The 16,081-nt window shown below is 41.9% G+C and overlaps 1 protein-coding gene across 3 annotated transcripts in view; it reads right to left on the bottom strand.

The window, feature by feature from the left end:
* Positions 1–16,081, bottom strand: part of LOC306925602 (C-Jun-amino-terminal kinase-interacting protein 4) — a 46,664-nt gene that overhangs the window by 24,576 nt on the left and 6,007 nt on the right. For all 3 annotated transcript variants that reach the window (XR_013790269.1, XR_013790270.1, XM_079504536.1), the window contains exons 3-12: positions 15,300–15,494; positions 14,832–14,952; positions 12,357–12,427; positions 12,192–12,250; positions 10,674–10,737; positions 10,219–10,394; positions 9,033–9,418; positions 3,967–4,024; positions 3,302–3,454; positions 2,060–2,102 (exon numbers count right to left, since the gene is read on the bottom strand). Coding sequence is in view for 1 of the 3 variants with exons in the window: in XM_079504536.1 (XP_079360662.1) it covers positions 2,060–2,102; positions 3,302–3,454; positions 3,967–4,024; positions 9,033–9,418; positions 10,219–10,394; positions 10,674–10,737; positions 12,192–12,250; positions 12,357–12,427; positions 14,832–14,952; positions 15,300–15,494 (1,326 nt within the window). In the remaining 2 variants the exon portion in view is untranslated. The remainder of the gene's footprint in view (positions 1–2,059; positions 2,103–3,301; positions 3,455–3,966; positions 4,025–9,032; positions 9,419–10,218; positions 10,395–10,673; positions 10,738–12,191; positions 12,251–12,356; positions 12,428–14,831; positions 14,953–15,299; positions 15,495–16,081) is intronic.

Here is a 16,081-nt window from a genome sequence, read left to right as displayed (position 1 = left end):
TTTTTCAAAAATAGCAGACCTACAAGCTCGTAGCGCGCCACTCGGTGGCGCGCTATGAGCTTGTAGATCTGCTATTTTTCAACAGCTAAAGCATAACATGATGCTAACACCAAAAGGGGTTCCCGTCCAAAACGGGTTGGACCAGTGGTTCTGAAACGGTCGAAAGGACCCACAAAATCTTATTTGGCCGCGGCGCGGATCCCCATTGTGAAAATGTGTGCGAATCTTGGAATAAATATATTTGTATGTCGGGAGTCCTTGACATGAAAAGGTTTGAGTAACACCGATATAGCAACATAGGTTTTTAATTTTAAGAAACCAGTTAACCCATTTTGGACCGAGGTCGATTCAAAAAATGTCTTCAGAAAAACCCATGTTTCTATGTCAGTGGTGCTCAACCTTTTTCCACGTCAAGGACTCCCAGAATTATCTGTATTTGGCCGTGGACTCACATCCGAACACATGTTGTTCCAGGGACTCGTAGCACGGCACTCGGTGCCGCGCTATCGAGTCCTCAAAACATTTTCATGTCAAGGACCCCCAAAAATATATGTAATTGGCCACCGACCCCCATCTGAAAATGTGTTGTTCCAGGGATCCCCCAGAAGCAAAGATTTGAGTTAAAAACGTTCGCTCTGAAAGAATATATATTCAAGGATTTGCGCCACATTTTCACGATTTTTCAAAAATAGCAGATCTACAAGCTCGTAGCGCAGCACTCGGTGCCGTGCTACAAGCTTGTAGATCTGCTATTTTTCAATAGCTAAAGTATAACATAATGCTTAGTTAAAACACCAAAAGGGGTTCAAAGGGGCCCAGAATGGGTTTCGCGCCCCGCAGAAGCCACAGGGCGAGTCTTAAGCGGCGGGCCACATATGTCAGGCTAATGTGGAGTCCTCAAATCAGCCTCAGTACAGGTCGTAATGGGTAAATATAGCTTTTGGGGGTGCTCCAGTGGCAAAGATATCGAGCACATTGAAGGAGACACAGGATGGTCTGTTGGCTCACTAGGTCCAACTGTAATAGCAGTGGATAAGGTATCAGGTCTCCCAATTTAGTCTATTAACCTGGCATCACCTGACCGGAAAGATAATTGCCATTTGTGTCATTTTGGGGGATTTCGTTTCATTTAGATAGGACAGTAGAAGGTAACTGGAATCTGGGCGCAGAGAAGAGGAAGGACGCGCCAACAGTGATTATGGGGAAGTTGTTGTGACTATGCGGTCGATACGCTGTCCCGTCTGCTACCTGCACACCCTCACACTACTTGTCCTAATTCTAGTCTTTATGCACAGCTGGAGACAATTATTTCTACGGTGTTACGCAGTAGAGTCAAATTATCGTGTTGGAAGTACTCCAGCGTCTCTGAAAGAGATTTTTACCAGACAATGCTTAAGTTTTGACTGCTAAAAAGGGAAGTGTGACTTGATTTCAGCAAACACTTTCACTTTGGGGAAGGAAATACACAGTGGTCATGCACAGTAAAACGTGTGTGCGTCCTCGTTAAGACCAAACAGTCATAGAACTCTTATACAGTTAAAACACTGCAATATGACAATCATCAATCATACAACACAGTTGTAACATCATAAGACCTGAGAGGCTGATTCTACAAATGCCTTCTAAATCAGTAGTTCTCAAACGGTTTTGTGCCAAGGAAGGACCCCCAAAAATTATATATATTTGGCCAAGGGACCATCTCCCACCCCCCTTCTAAATATGATTTATGCCAGTGTGCCCCAGAAGAGAAGATTTGTGTTCAAAATCATTCAAACACTTTCAAGATTTTGAAAAAATAAATACAAATAAATTAAAAACATTGCAGATGTACGAGCTTGAGCTGTAATTTTTGAGAATCACTGTTCTAAAACATATGTTGCTATATAAATATAGCTAAAATCTAAAATGACAAGATGCTTTTCCGGTTTTAATTGGTTAAACACCAGCATCTGTATTGTCGCTGACTCGCTGATCCCCACAATAACAGAAAACTGAAAGGACACTAGCCTAGATCCCTGAGGGATTCCGTTCAACCATATAGCGGTTAAAGGTTTCTTACATCAGGGTCTTCAGACTGACAAGCTTCCAGTTCTTTTCGATGTCTGTAAAAAAACAAAAACAATTTATAATTTATTTATAAGATGAAATTACACACTCGTACAGAAAAGCTATACGATTGAAAAAGAGTACACACAAGATTTATTAAGCAAATCTATAGCACTGAAGTCTGACGTAATTTCACATGCTACCCGTTTTTTTTTTCTGAATTCCCATACATTTTGGTTTTTAAATCGCGTTAAACAAGAATTGCGTTGCAAAAATAACCAAATTATCTCTGCGGTCTCATACGTAGAACCGCTAGAAACAGACCGTATCAAATATGAGTGACTGAGTATTGTAAACGATACAGAGACACCTCCCCAAACAGCATTGCAGAGACCTCAATGCTTATATGAGATGATTTTAAGATGACCCTATGGTTATTCTCCGTAGAGAAATGACTTCCGCAAACCAGGGGATGAACGAGTATAACGTCAGGACTTCGGTAGTACCAGAGCCATATAATAGAAGAGTTGCGTTATTGAGGGGGCACAGAACAGCCCGGTCACGTGATCCCGGAAGCGCTCGGGCGCACAGCTGCGCTCTCATGGAGAGCCTGATTAGGGACCCCAGGCTGTCCCTAATCAGGCTCTCTGTCTTTTTAGCAAATCTAGAACTTCCTGTTTGAGAGCTAGCAAATTTAAGACATCCGGTTGCTTTCAGAATAAAAGCGTCGTAAATTAAATAATTATTACATTACATTATTAGTATTATTATTACATTACAGTTATGGTGAAGACACACATTATGTTTCTGTGTCAAAATAAGTAATTAAATAACGTAAAAAAGTTGTAAACTGTATGCCTTTTTCTTTCCATTGAAAGTGTACACTGTTATATTAGCAATGATTAATTAAAAGGTATTTAAATTTGCTAGCTCTCAAACAGGAAGTTCTAGATTTACCAAAAAGACGGAGCCATGTGGATCCATGCAGTCTGTCAACATCCGGCGCAGGAACTGTCCCTAATCGGCGTCCCCAGTAGCGCTAGATGCCGCCATTACGCAGGCTCCATGAAGTCAACGGAGTTTGCAGAACTCTGTCTTTTCTAAGGCTCTGGGTTAGTCTATAGAAGCGGAATCCTCTTTGACCTCTTGGCCTCCTCTTCTAGCTCCTTACCTCTTGGCCTCCTCCTCTAGCTCCTTACCTCTTGGCCTCCTCCTCTAGCTCCTTACCTCTTGGCCTCCTCCTCTAGCTCCTTACCTCTTGGCCTCCTCCTCTAGCTCCTTAGCTCTGCCCTCCAGTCTGGAGCCGGTCTCCTGGAGAGAGGTCGCCTCCATCTGTAGAGCCGAGCGCTCACTGGTCAGCTCTTCAACCCGCGAGATCAGCGCTTTACGGGCTGCGTCCACCAACTCACTGGAGAGACAGAGACAGAGAAGAGTTGGAGAGAGATGGACAGAGATGGAAAGAGAGATGGATAGAGAGCAGGATGGAAAAAAGAGAGTCAGGCAGACAGACAGAGGGAGACAGAGAGAGAAAAGGAAGCCGGGGATCAGAAGATAATGGGATAATGATGCGTTTCTTACGCATTTGCGTAAGTCATTTTACACTTGGTTGCATGCTGGAAATAGCAGATCTACAAGCTCACAACGCGTCACAACACGGTGTGAGCTTGTAGTAAAAACAGTCATTACGATGGCATCAAGGCCCACCAAAATACATTTTAGTCGACTAAATCAACTGTAGATTTAGTCAACTGAAATCTTATGATATTTAGTCGACTAAAATGTCACTGAAACTAAATGAAAACTACTGAAGAGACTATATGACTTAAACTAAAATCAAAATTTGATGCCAAAAACCACACCCGGAGGGTTAAATCAGATAGTTACGGCAGGCAAGTCACAGCAGGTGAACATGAAACTCACTGGGTATGTTTTAGTTCCTCGTACTGTGAAAGAATCTCCTCAAACTGGTCCGCGCTGCCTGAACAAACAAAGAGACAGAGACACCCAAAAAAAAAGATGTGAAATTGAAATCTCAAATGTTATGCACTTTAAGTTATTTCGCTTGATCGTCATTCGGTCAGAAAATGGTTGGCCGCAAAAAAAGATGTATTACTTGTTCGTGGAATAAAGCAAAAAATATTAATCGGATGACTGAACCACTTTGTCCAAATCTGTGATTTGTGACTATAGTGCTTTGTTTCCAAATAAGAGATAAAGAAAAATAACACAGTATCAGTATGTAAGGTGACGATGTTTAGGTGTTATCATTCTAAAACCCTACGTTGCTGCTGTCCTATATACAGCCGACCAGTTGAAGAAATCACACATTGAGGCTTTGACCTTTTGACCCGCTTTTATCAAACATCCGAGACCATTCATGTTTGATTGAATATCTCTGCTGTCGGGAGGAAACCTCATAACTCAATTTTTTGTTTCGAAAATATTGAACCAATGGAAAGTAGTAAAAAGTGTTTTGGACAAAATCTCTTAACTCCATTGGACCAACTCCACCACCTCTCCCCCTCTCATGGAAGTAATTGACAATATATAAAGTTACAACACCAACTTTGATGAGGCTGTATTGCTTTGTTTTAAAAATATAAGGTTTTCTTTATTTCCTGAAAAAATTACATTTTTCATTTCCTGAAAAATGAACATTTTGGAGTTATGAGGTTTCCTCCCGACAGCAGCGAATTATGCTTCTGAACATGTATTATATTGCTAGTTTGACCACTTCAATTACCCTTTCATTTTAAAATAACTAATAACTGAAAATAGCCGATCTATAATCTCACAACATGTCACACTGCGACATGTTGTGAGCTTGTACATCTGCTATTTTCACACACACGTGCTTCCGCAGAAGACATTCTGACTTCTTTGGAATCCGAAATGACTGAAATCAGTTGTGACGGCCGAGAACTTTAATCCATGCTTGTTAAATATGTATTATGTGTTTGGCCTTGGGAAAAAAGCCGTGCCAGACCCCAGACAGAACCTCTGGTGTGGAATAGGAAGTAGAGTTTTATGGAACATTTATATAGTTACTTTATAGTTGACAGGATGACAGGAATACTGCCTGGATACTAGCAAAAGAGTCTGAACTTTGTACTCAACAACCTTCAGTGGAATTGCATGTCGTGATCTGGGAACTAAAGATTACACTGCAGCTCCAAACGTTGCAAACTGTTCGAAGAAGTGTATCCCTTTGTTATGATAATAATGAAAGACAGGTTGAGATATATGGCATATTATCTGCTGGTGCATCCATGCGATGCTATTTCGTTCTTAGTTATTCTATTTATAGCGACTCATAGGAATAAACTATGTGACAACCGGGGAATAGTCTGGTGACCACCGGAGAGACGGGTGACAGCCGGAATGTAGACGGCACCCGGGTGAGCAGTATGGGTTATTGGGTTGGTGCCCAAGACTGTGTCTTCCGTGAGGAGGAAGTCAACAATCCACAGTGAGGCCTTTAGGAGGGCCATTCAAGCCGCAAGCGGAGCCTGCACCGTTGCCCAGGTGGAGCCAGCAGAACCATTGCGGCTAAAGAATCCCGCCACTCCTGAATGAAGTGTCTGGTGCAACGCACAGGTCCTGGACCTGGTGAGAGCAGGAGTGGACCTGGTGAGACGTAGGAGGGGCCCGGACATTTTCTTAGTTTTAAGGGTAACAGTTAAGGGTAACTGTATAATTGCAATATTACACTCGAGGGTGTGGTTTAACGTGATTATTGCCAATTCAGTGATGCTTGCGGAACTCAACTACGTCTCGTTCCTGACCGCATCACTGTCGTGGCAGTTAATCACGTTAAACCACACCCTCTCGTGTAATATTTCTTAATTATACAACAGGTCATTTCGAGGAAGCAATCTGATTGGTTGAAACAGCCTTCTAGCCGTGGTTCAAACGAGCCCCACTCCACACCTAATCAAAAGAAACAATTCAGCTGCTCTGTTCTCCCAGAGCGCAGCAAACTCGGTGGCTAGGCTAGCTAGTTTCTTGGGACATTTGTGGTCGTAGTGACTACATCTGTCATTAAAACGTTTTTTCAGCGATTTTCTTCGTTTTAAGGGTAACTGTTGTATAATTGCAATATTACACTCGAGGGGGTGGTTTAACTTTCCTGCAGCATCGCAGGCGTGCATTAATGACGTTAAACCACCCCCTCTCGTGTAATATTGCTTAAATAATATCTGGGGGGAAAGGACTATCTATTTCCAGCAATATGTCATTTGTCACAACTAATGGACAAAAAAGTGGGCCAACAGAGTAAGTAGCCCCCAAACTAGGGCCAATAACCCTCTTACCGTAATATTTGGAATTCCAGCTTAGCCCAATACACCCACTGCTACACAAGGGATAAGGCCTCCTCCACCTCTTTGCTAAACGTCTCATACTAATTCAGGGTTAGGGTAGGCATTGGGTGAATGAATGGATTATTTCGAACTTATGCCATTGGAACATTACAAGAAGAATCATGTATTAATGGTATTAACCCATTTAGGCCCGACCTCGAAATTAAAAAAAAAAATCTTCTAAATCTTCCAGTTTTCTGAAATAAATATTTTCACGATTTTTCAAAAATAGCAGACCTACAAGCTCGTAGCGCGCCACTCGGTGGCGTGCTATGAGCTTGTAGATCTGCTATTTTTCAATAGCTAAAGCATAACATAATGCTAACACCGAAAGGGGTTCCCGCCCAAAATGTGTTAAACTCATTTGACATGATCGAAAAGGTATAGGCGGAAGCGAGTAGCTTATTGATGCCTATCCTTATTACATGGTTAAGTAATAACTAAGAGAAATTTAAAAAATATTAAAAAAACATTAAACATTAAAAAAACATTAACCAAACTTGAAAATGCACGAGAGAGAGCTTTTACGTTTTTTTTATGTATTATTATTATTATTATTATTATTATTATATTTTTTTACAATTATTATTATTTCCATGGGATCAAATGTGATATGAATTAAGTGGAAACTAAACAATATATCGCTGTATAGTTTGGAAACTGTTACAGGAGAGAGCAGTTCTGCCTGGACTGTGTAAAAAAAACTAAAAATAAAGTTTAAAGAAACAATGTTCAATATTTTGTTTCTGTTCAATAACATAACCCTTAACCTCGATGGCTGCCCAATAACCCACAAACCAACAGTCCGAAATCTAGGAGTCATTTTTGACACATCTCTATCTTTCACACACCACATAAAAAGCATTACAAAATCTGCGCAACGTTGCTAGAATCCGTCCAATACTCTCACTTCCCGACGCCGAAACCCTGGTCCACGCCTTCATCACCTCAAGAATAGACTACTGCAATGCCCTCTTCTCCGGTTTACCATCAACAGCAACAAATGGCCTCAGATTAGTACAAAACGCAGCAGCTAGAGTACTCACCAGAAAAAAGAAATTTGACCACATCACACCAACACTAATAGAACTTCACTGGCTACCCATACAGGCCAGAGCCGACTTCAAGATACTCCTCCTGACCTATAAAACCTTAAATGGACTCGCACCACCCTACATGTCCAGTTTAATAAATATATACATCCCCCCAAGACCACTACGCTCTCAGGATGCTGGAAAACTCACAGTCACAACACATAATAAAATAACGGTTGGGGGCAGAGCTTTCACACACCGTGCCCCCTGTCTCTGGAACGCTCTCCCTCAGGATGTCAGAAATTCACACTCCCTGGAAATTTTTAAGTCAAGGCTAAAAACACACCTTTTTTCTATACATTACGGTTCCGCTTAGTTTTTAATCAGTATGATTCATACAGCTATGCACATTTTACCATGTTTTACTATGTTTTTATTGCTATTTGTGTTTGATTTGTTCTGTATTAATGCTGTAAAGTGCACAGAGACCCCCTGGGGTGATTTTGTACTATAAATAAAATAAACTGAAACTGAATGTCCATATCCGTCCCACCACAACTACGCGCTTTTATTGCATTGCATTTTGTTTTATTTTGATTGAGTTTTATTAGCCTGTCTTAGTCTGTCTTCCCTATCTATGTGAACCTCTATGAAATAAAGAGGAAGAGAGGATTTAATGTTTGTTTGATGGTTAGTCATTTAGTTGAATTTGCACACCAGTGGTGTAATGATGATTTATTCCGGTACCACAGCATTATAATGACGTCACGCACACACATGCACGTGCACTCGCACGCACACACCTACATGTGCGCATGGCATGTGCACAGAACACCTAAGGCTTAAGCCTATATTGTTTATATAGTATGAGAGTTTTAGACGTCCCGTTCCCTCAGGTCCGGTGAAACCAACCTCCTGCCGTACCTGGGGGGGGGGATTCTCTGTTTTTGCCCGTCTGTCCGCCCCAATCGAATGCACTCCCCAAGCACCTAAAATGCCTCCTCCACCCTCCTCTCCTTCAAAACCCCTCCTCTCCTTCAAAACCCCTCCTCTCCTTCAAAACCCCTTCCTCTCCTTCAAAACCCCTCCTCTCCTTCAAAACCCCTTCCTCTCCTTCAAAACCCCTCCTCTCCTTCAAAACCCCTTCCTCTCCTTCAAAACCTCACTCAAACCCCCACCTCTTCAAGATAGCTTTTTTTCCACAGCTGTGGTCTGGTTAAGATGCCTCCACCAATCCGTGCCTGACTTTGGGTACTTAGAAAAGCTCGATATAAATCTGAGCTATTATTATTATTATTAATTAGGGATGTTCCGATCAGGTTTTTTTGTTTTTGCTCCCGATCCGATTCCGATAATTTGATTTTGAGTATCTGCCGATACAGATTTTTCCCGATCCGATATTCATATTTTTATAGAACACTCATGCCATATCACAATAGTACAATATCCCAAATCACAGACGACATCCAGTCTAATATCATGATATGGATATAATATTGATCCGATCCGATTCCGATCATTTGAAAATGACGTGATCGGCCCCCGATTTCCGATCACGTGATCGGATCGGGACAACCCTGTTATTAATTACCTCGGACACTGGCCCCGTGGTCCACGCTCTCCACGTAGTCCCGGCTGAGCTCCGACAGCTCAGAGAACAGAGAGTCCGTGTTCCTCAGCTCCCACTCCATGCTCTCGTTGTCGTCGTCGACGTCATCGTTCTGCTGCTGCTTCTCCTTGTTGTGTTTGTCCGTCTTCTCTCCTCTCTCCTCGTCTTTGGTTGTCTCCTCGCCCCTCTCCTCCTCTTCCACCTTGTGTTTGGTTGTCTCCTCGCCTCTCTCCTCCTCTCCGTCCTTGTGTTTGGTTGTCTCCTCTCCTCTCTCCTCCTCCTCCTCCTCCTCAGCCTCTCTCATCTCTTCCTCCGTGCTGCTCTCGTCCTGGGACAACACTTCTTTGGTGTCGAATGGGATGCTCGCTCTAAGAGATAAAGTATGGTCGAAACCTCTTAGATCCATATTTTAACTATTTGGTGTTTTTGTCGAACATTAACGCCATGCTACGACGTCACACAAAAGCATCAAAAGTAGGCCTGGACCGTGGCTCAGCGGTCCAGGCACCTTGGCCGGTAGTCTGAGTCTGGCAGTGTGCCGCGGGTTTGACTCCCGATTCCGACGGCCCTTACTGCATGTCACTCCCCCATTTCCTGTCAGCCTACGGTCTGTCCCTCTATAAAAAATAAAATATAATAAAATAAAGGCAAAAAGCCACAAAAAGTAGCAGATCCACAAGCTTTGACGTTTTGACGTATTGGGGATATGTGATGTCTGAGCATAACGTCAATGAAAACATGGAATGCAAAGACTCCACCAGAGGAGAAAAAACTTTTTATTTTATTTTATACAAGATGAATTAATAGCACAGGCAGACTCTTCACATACTAGAGCATGTCTGAAATAAGTGTCAGAGCTGAAATCGACATTTCACATATGAAATAAATGCTTAAACATGTAGGCAGCTAGGTGTAATGTTAGAGACCACCAAAGTGAACCTTTCAAGCCTGTTTTCTCAACTCGCTGTTTCTCTGCAAGACATTACTCTATAAGCCATATCTCCAAAACTGGTGGGTCAAACTGAACAACCAATATGTCAATTTGAAGCTATGATCCCCTGCTTTCATATGACATGAAAAAACGAAAATTTAAAAAATATCCAATGGCAGTCCCTCAGTCAAATTTGGCCACAGATAATTCAGGATGTGTACAGAATAGATAACATACCTGGCATCCACAAGAACATGGAACTGTGCCAGCTCAGGGGTGGAGCTTATGATGTCATTGATAAAGGAGGGAGACGTGGTTGGCTTCGCCGGGATGTCAATCACCTCCGTCACGTTGACTCCAGAGTCTTCGGAAGGAGTAGAAATGGACTCCGCTTTTGGAGTACCGGTAGTCGCCTGAAAGAGGGAGTTATTATAACCCATGGAGGACTGAGGCCAGATTCTACAAAAATGTCTTCTAAATCCCGACAGTTTTCTGAAAAAACCCTATGTTTCTATATCAGTAAAACATGGCGTTCCGGGGACCCCTACAGATCTGAGATGCAAAGATATGAGTTAAAAATGTTCGCTGTGAAAGAATATATAGTATAGATTTTCAGGATTTTTCAAAAATAGCAGATTTGCTGAATAGCTGTATATACAAAAGTGTGAAAGAGTGAGTTCAAGTTGGCTTACTTTATCATTAAGGCTGGGTTCCGATGACGACATCATTTCTGAACTCTTGGGACGTGAATGATTCCTAAAGACAAAATGTACACCGTATGATTTCAAAAAACATCCTGGCTAAAAAAAAACCCTCAATAAGTCACTGCCTCAGCCATGTCATTGTTGGTTTTATTCAAGAGGTAACTGGGAGGTGTGGAATGGATAGTGGAGCCACTTCAACAGCCTCCAGAGCAGACCAGGGAACATTAATTTGTGGACAGCCTGACACAGACTCAAAGACAGAAAGGCTGCGTTTAAATCTCGAGGCCGGTTCTACAAATGCCTTCTAAAATCAGTAGTTCTCAAACTTTCAAAAAGAAAGAAAACTAGACTCGACTCCTCGGGGCACAGGTCTCCACCAGGGCAGGTCAGGTTGTGGCCTCCTGGTGGCGCTATAACAGACCATTCTGGAAAATTTGGGGCAGAGGTTAATCGTCAAAATTTGACATCGACCGGGTTAATATTTTCACATCACATTGCAGCTCAACTAATAATTGTATGAGTCTGCCATTGAATTTGACAATAGTACCTTTTTCTTTTTGAATATTAATTATATTATATATACTAAATAAATGCCCTTTTCTTTGCGGTTTTCAAATATATTTTGACACTGAATAAATCGTTTTATGGTCATTATTCACCAGGAGCCTAGATGGCATAGTTCCAGGCTTAAAATAATTAATATAAATATTTCCGTAAATCTCTATGGGAAAAATGAATGGGTTTTATATCGGTGGCACCACAAAATGGCCACCAGTGCTATGCCCTGCCCTGCCTAGCATATATGGCTTATTGTTATAATCTTGACCCTGGCTGCACAGTAGCCTCAATAGAACGGAATGAGCAAACACTACATGAACACAAGATACGAGATATCTAGACAAAGGCTTCCGTCTGCAAAGACAACATATTGAGCACAGAAAAATAAATAAAACAAATGCTATATATAGTATACAACAGTGGTTGTCAACATGTGGGTCAGGACCCCACCTGTTTTTTTTCCTGGGGGTTTTTTTTTTTGGGGGGGGGGGGGGTCACCAGATGACAGTGAAGTGACAATTTAAGGACTTTTAAGACCATTGTAATACCCCCAAAAACGAAAAGGGAAAAAAAGACCATTACTGCATCAAAAGTAATCTACAAACTATACTATAAACAAAATTCATACATTGGCCAAATTGTCAAGATAATACAAGAAAAAGAGGCAAAGATTGTGAGAATAGCAGATCTACAAGCTCACAACGCCTCGCAGAGATTGTATAGATGTGGCATTTTCACATTATTTATCTGCGGAACTGGAACCAGGTCAAACTAAATGTAATGCCTCAACAACTCTGTATACATGTCAGGGTTAAATCACAGCCTGAAAAGGTTGAGAACCACTCGGTATTCAAGTAAATGACCATCACACCACAGCCAGTTTTAATTAAGTGATTGCATACGTGTGTGCTGCTGTATGAATTCAGTGAGTAGAATAAAGTGAGCGACCTTAAAGGAGACTCTCTTTCCGATTTCTTTTCCAGCAGTTCCCGATACGAGAGCGTCAACTACAAGGCAAAATGATATGAGAGAGAGAGAAAAAAAAGAGTGTGTGAAATAACAATGAGGGGAAGAGATAAAGGAGAAAAAGGAGCCAAAAGTCATAAAACTGACCTTGTTGTGAGTGTGCTTCAGTGTGTTCAGCTCTCTGCCCTGAATGGCCCTCTGCTCCTCCAGTGCCACCACTGCAAAACCGAAAAACAACACAGTCAACACTAATCAGTCAAGCAAACACAAAGCACATGGGTGACCACTTGTACGTGCTGTACATCATATCCAGGAAGTGTACTTACTTGTACATCAGAGCTGCCTCACGCTACAGAAACAGGAGATAGGCTCCTGCCCTATTAGTCCAGTAATAATGTAATTTGACCTCTAACTAATTGCAAAAAAAACAAACTCAACTGATTTTGCATCTTCAATATATCTTGAATAACAGAAAGAAAGTTGCCTGGAATTGTCTGAGGGGAAAGTGTTGAAAATAGCCTGTACAGTATGGCCACCATTGACATCCTATTATAAGGTAATATTTTCTAAATGTCCTTATGCTTTAAGTAGCATGTGACATATCAAACTAGGTTGTTGTCATGATGCTGAAGCCATTCCAAGCATTAGTTTTGCATAAAAACACTCATTGGGCTAAATTTGGCCATAGCAACTTGCCAAAATGTGATGAGGTCAGCACATTTGGGCAAGTTAGAGGTTGATCCTGTATTTTCCATAGATTTCCTGTACTATATGGGCCTCATGGCTCGGCAAGGCTTACTTACTTTAATTCTTCGGGACCAGATGTCCTGAAGAATTACGAGCCAGTTAACCTGTCTACCCCGTAAACCATTAGTTATTAGAGCCTAATAAAGTCAGTGGTGTTCTCAAACCTGTTCATGTCAAGGCCCCCCCCACATTTATATGCATTTGCACGCGGACCCCCATCTGAAAAAATAGCTGTTTGTATGTCTGCTATAACAGCCAACTTATAGAATATGGCTAAAGTGGTTAAAATTATTGTGATGCTGTATTGACAAAATGATGTAGCTGCGGGGCCCCCTGGATTTCACATGTTTCACTGTTCATCTACACTGAATGCAATGTGCTGGAGGCCACATCCAACGTGGTCACATGGCAACAAACACACCCTCCCACAACTCCCCTGTCCCTAATGTCATGCATTCTCATCTCGTCACCATGGACAGCTCTCTGCGTTGACACTTGAAGGGCCACTTCACCCCTTTTTGATGTTTGGGAGACAAGAAACACTTTCCTGGGGTTTCTATGTTGGTAATAATGTGTTTTTAGATATGTTAGTATTTGAAAGTGTCCATGGACTCCATGATGTCATGGACACTGGGCTCACTTACTTCCTGGACTACATGTTGTCTCAGTAAGACAGCTCTCTCTCTATCCACAAGGAGGAGCAGTGCACCAAGGCATTATGGGAATTGTAGTCCAGGAAGGAAGTGAGCCCAGTGTCCATGTCGGTGTAAGCAAAAAAATGATCATTGTGTCTATTTTAAAGTCCGATAACAGCCGTAAGACATGTTTATATTGACTATACCAAGACATCAGAGACACATACTGTACATCCCACAGATTATACACACATCCAAAGTTAGTTTGAAAACATGAGCAACGACAAAAAACTTCCATTCCTATTGGGAGAAATACAACTGTTGCGATAAAAGAAGGTTAGCGAATGGAATTCAACCACCCTACAACCACTACCATGTCCCGAGTAGACCTCTAGAACTACAGTTCTTATATTACACAGTATTTACAAGCAATTGCAAATCCTGAGTAAGCAAGGGTTACTGTCCTAATTAGACTAATTTAATTATGTGCATGTGAATGCTTCAATTGAATTATTGGCATCATCAGATTATTCCCCCAGCAGTCGTAGTATATCAACATGCGTACAAGGCAGGTTTGAATGTATGCGACTGTGGAAGTTGTGCCGTACAGTGTCACAGTAAAACACAGCATTTCCTAGATCAGTGGTTCTCGAAGTGGGGTCCACGGGCCCCCAGGGTTCCTTGGGGGGGTACCAAACCAAATGAACCCTTACAGGTCCGTTACTCTTGAGAGTTTCCAATGGAACACCGTGGACCCGTGCAGGTCCATTTGGTTCCATTTGTAATATATATAAATATATATATATATATATATATATATATATATATATATTTTTTTTTTTATTAAGAAAAATCAAAAACATCAAAACAATGATTTTTCTTTTTTTTTAATACGTGGTGCCAACGTTTGTGTTTTCGCCATTGAGAATGCATTTGGCGTTTAAATTAAATAACTCAGAAACTATAAAACATTTCAAAGTAAAAAGTTCCAGCATGTGTCTCCACAGTCAGCTGAATTATAAAAAATGTGAATGGATTTTCTAGGTGAAAGTGATTTTTGGGCAGTTTTGCGTGGGCTCTCAATGTGTTAACTGGAAGAAACGTCAGGCAGACCCATGCTCTGTCTATGGTGGGGCGGCCATGTGCCTCGACCATATCGGGGGGGAAAGAGAGAGAGAGAATGAGAGAGACAGAGAGGGAGATATTCAATCAATCAATCAACCCTACAATAACTACTCACACTGGTCAGCCTGCTCTCTGGCCTTCTTCTCCAGCTCTCTCTCTCGTCGCTCTCGTTCCTGGTCTCGTCCCCTCATGGCTCTCCTCTCCTGCTCCATTTGGTCATCCAGCTCTAGATACCTCTGCAAAACAAAATCAGGGGTGCATCAGTTAAGCAAACTTATTGATACGATGGGTTATAAAAAAAATAAACGATAATGGCAGATCTAGAAGGTCACAGTGTGGCACAATTCAACACGTGGTGTGCTTGTAGACGGACTATCGTCCGGATTTTTGCACGGCATCATTGCACAACAAAGTATGAAATAGGGCTAAAGTGTGTCACACAAATACACATCTCTTCTCACCTCTTGGTTTCACACGCACACACACACACACACACACAACACAACACAACACAACACAACACAACACAACACAACACAACACAACACAACACGTACGCACGTACGCAGGCTTCTCCTCTCACCTCCTGGTTCTCTCTCCTCAGTGTTTTCTCGGCCTGGTAGCGGTCCAGCAGCGCCTCTCGCTCCGCCTTCTCCCTCTCCGACTCGTGCTCCGTCTCCCTGAGCTGGGCCCTGCAGCTGGCCAGGCCCTCCAGCACCCACACCAGGATGGGCACCAGAGACTCCACCACGCCCGCCCCATGGGTCTCCACCACCGTCTGGGAGGGTGAGAAGGAGGAGTGTGGGGGGGGGAAGCACAAGGGGACAGTGTGATCAGTCTCGCTGCAGTACTTTTTATAGACGAGTGTGAGACAGTTGAGGCATTACATTTTGTTTGACGTTGTTCCACAGATAGCCTAATTGCGAGGTGTTTTTTATTATTATTATTATTTATTTATTTCTCCGTTTTTGTTCTGGTTTGGTTTAGCTCTGTAATGTAATATTTGAAGCTCATTTGCTTTGTTTAAACATAAACTGTGTACTTCTATTCTATTTTATACTGTTTTGTGATAAGGTGGGCAATATAAGCTTCGGCTTCAGCACTAACCTTTTCGGCCAAATAGTCACCAGACCTTGTTGACTAAGTTGTATATAGGCTACTGTATGCCTATCAACTGTATTGTTTTTAACAAATGACCGAAATAAGAATTAACTAACTAACTAAGTTGCTATTTTCACTAGTTTGGGTCCAAGGGCAAATGTCTAATTTCCCGAGATAAACAGTTTGGGAAACACTACTTTACCATAGCCTGTAACTATGCATACTTGCCTAGTTACATTCAAGACAAGACAATAAATAAATATA

The sequence above is a fragment of the Electrona antarctica genome, assembly GCF_951216825.1.
Source record: "Electrona antarctica genome assembly, chromosome: 6".
Taxonomy (NCBI): Eukaryota; Metazoa; Chordata; class Actinopteri; order Myctophiformes; family Myctophidae; genus Electrona; species Electrona antarctica.
This window is presented reverse-complemented; position numbering and strand designations above follow the sequence as displayed.